Source organism: Syngnathus scovelli, unplaced genomic scaffold (assembly GCF_024217435.2).
Source record: "Syngnathus scovelli strain Florida unplaced genomic scaffold, RoL_Ssco_1.2 HiC_scaffold_24, whole genome shotgun sequence".
NCBI classification, from domain to species: Eukaryota; Metazoa; Chordata; class Actinopteri; order Syngnathiformes; family Syngnathidae; genus Syngnathus; species Syngnathus scovelli.
Window position 1 is genome coordinate 1,906,994 of NW_026061333.1, and position 2,303 is coordinate 1,909,296.

Sequence of the window (2,303 nt, forward strand, 5' to 3'; positions counted from 1 at the left end):
TTTGTGTTCCACAGAGAAGGCCTAGTTCGCTCAATGACCTGGAGCGCGGTTGCGGCCAGCAGGACGGTGAAATGGAGTTCCTTCAAGTTGTGGAGCAGCGGCACATCATCGACGACTTGTCCAAGGTCTTCAGGCAGGTGACTCGGTGCACGTACGGCAGCGCCGCGCTCGCTCGCTGTCGCCAGGAAACCTTTTCCGTCCAAAGCTTGGCCGGCGGCCGCCATCCAAAAAATTGGCCCCTTAAATTCCGACCTTTCAAGCAGGAGCATTGTGCGCACGCGTTTGAACACGCTTTAGACTTGTTTTGCCGTTTTCAGCAGCTCAAAGCTCCCGTTTTGTCAGCGCCTTTGCCACTCGCTGTGCGCTGAAAACGACGGACTCGCCCGGCTGCTCAGCCCGTCAACCATGAGCCGCGAGCGCGACGTCATTGTCCGTAGGCAGCTAGTGGCAAAATGCACCCTGTTAGAGTTGCGCTCGCTCCAACTTATTTTGCAAGAACCACACGGGAGACAAGTAAGTTCTTTTGGACACCTGCAGGTGGAGAGTCCATCCGTTGTACGAATGAAGTCTGACTCTCGGCTCCCGCACGAGCATTTTTATTAAGAGAAACAGGGTGGGTGTAAGAGTGGATTGAATAGAGAAAGCCCTTGACCTCTAGTCAAAACATAGCAAGGGATGTTTTACGACTTTGTGTAGGAAGGGATAAGCGATAGGGATAAATAAGGGATAAATAATATTATTTATTACAGGTTGCAGTCAAAGTCAAAGCAACATAATCATACGATAAAGATAATCCGTCTTGAAGTTTCTGCAAGTCCGTTTCCCAGACGGCCTCAGCCCTTTGCAGATCTATTGCGAGGCCGACGGCGTGAGCGTACGTAAGGCGTCCCTCGCAACCCTAACCTTAACCTGAGGTCCCAGAACACCTTACATTGCTCCTTGCGCCTTTCCCCAGGACATCGTCATCAGTGATCTGATGAAGAAGCTGGACATCCTGGGCGATAACGCCGTAAGTGTATGTCGAACTCCTTATGTTCGCACTCCACGAGACTCGGCGGCTCAAATGTGACTTTTGGAAGGCTTTGCGCTGAAAGAACCTTGTTGACGCTGTGCCTTTGGGCTCTTGCAGAATCTCACCAACGAGGAGCAGGTGGTCGTGATTCACGCCAGGACCCTTCCCACCCTAGCCGAGAAGGTAACGCGCACGTCCACGCACGCTCTCGCATTCTGCTTATGTGACAGCAGCCTTTCCTCAGTGGTTAGAATACATCAAAGTGACCAAGTCAGCACTTCAACAGAAGATGTTGGACATTGAAAGTGAGAAGGTAGACAGACACGCGACATCAGCCAAGGGGAACTCGGGGCAATGTGCCCCAACAATTCTGACCTTGAGCTGTGCTAGGATATGTTCTGCAACCAGAAGGGCTACCTGGATGAAGAGTTGGACTTCAGGAAGCGTTCCATGGACCAGGCTCATAAGGTAAGCCGCCCTCAAATCTCCCGCCGGACTACTGATGGACGAGGATTGCGGCCCAGAGGATCATGGAGCTGGAGGCCATGTTGTACGAGGCGCTACCGCAGCGGGACTGCCCCGCCACGGACGGCGAAAAAGCCAGCCACGCTGGCGTGAATGACGTGCTGACGGCGGATCAGAGACAAGAGCTTAGGAGCGCCGTGGACCAATGGAAGCGAGCCCTGATGTGGGAGTTGAGGGAGCGCGACGCTTGCATCCTCCAAGAGAGAATGGATCTGCTGCACAGCGCGCAACAGGTAAGGGCCCAAAGCCAGCCCGGCACTTACTTGCACGCTTACTGGCTTTTGAAGGCTACTTTCCATTTGTCCGTCCTAGAGGAACAAAGAGCTGAAAGAATTCATCGAAGCTCAGAAGAGACAAATCAAACAATTGGAGGAGAAGTTTCTGTTTCTCTTTCTAGTCTTCTCCTTGGCCTTCATTCTGTGGCCCTAACACCAGCTGGTGAGTGAGCTCCAGCGGCACCGCACTCGACACCTCCGATACACTGCCAGCCGGTCTCAGACGTTGGCAGACGCTCCGATGCCGACGTATACCCCCCGCCACGGTGACAGAGGCACCGCGTCACACCGGCGCTCATCCAATCAGAAGGCAGGAAAGGCAAATTCACATGCAGGGCACTCTTGAACCAGAAGAGAGCGCCACAAAAAACGGTTGTTGCCCCAAACGCGCACTAAAAAGGGTCAGAATAACAAGAGTCCCACCGGCCAGCCGGGGCCACCCGTCCATCCATTTCTTCAGGGGGGGAAAAAATTGGAGTCACCGGTGAGTA

The 2,303-nt window shown here is 53.6% G+C and overlaps 1 protein-coding gene across 1 annotated transcript; it reads left to right on the forward strand.

Moving 5' to 3' along the window:
* Nucleotides 1-800: 800 nt before the first annotated feature.
* Nucleotides 801-1,764, forward strand: LOC137839881 (janus kinase and microtubule-interacting protein 3-like). Its single transcript, XM_068649716.1, has 5 exons — nucleotides 801-874; nucleotides 956-1,009; nucleotides 1,130-1,195; nucleotides 1,257-1,325; nucleotides 1,403-1,764. Exons 2-5 carry the CDS (start codon nucleotides 977-979, stop codon nucleotides 1,628-1,630), a joined length of 396 nt encoding a protein of 131 aa, XP_068505817.1. The 5' UTR covers nucleotides 801-874; nucleotides 956-976; the 3' UTR covers nucleotides 1,631-1,764.
* The last annotated feature ends 539 nt before the right edge of the window (nucleotides 1,765-2,303 follow it).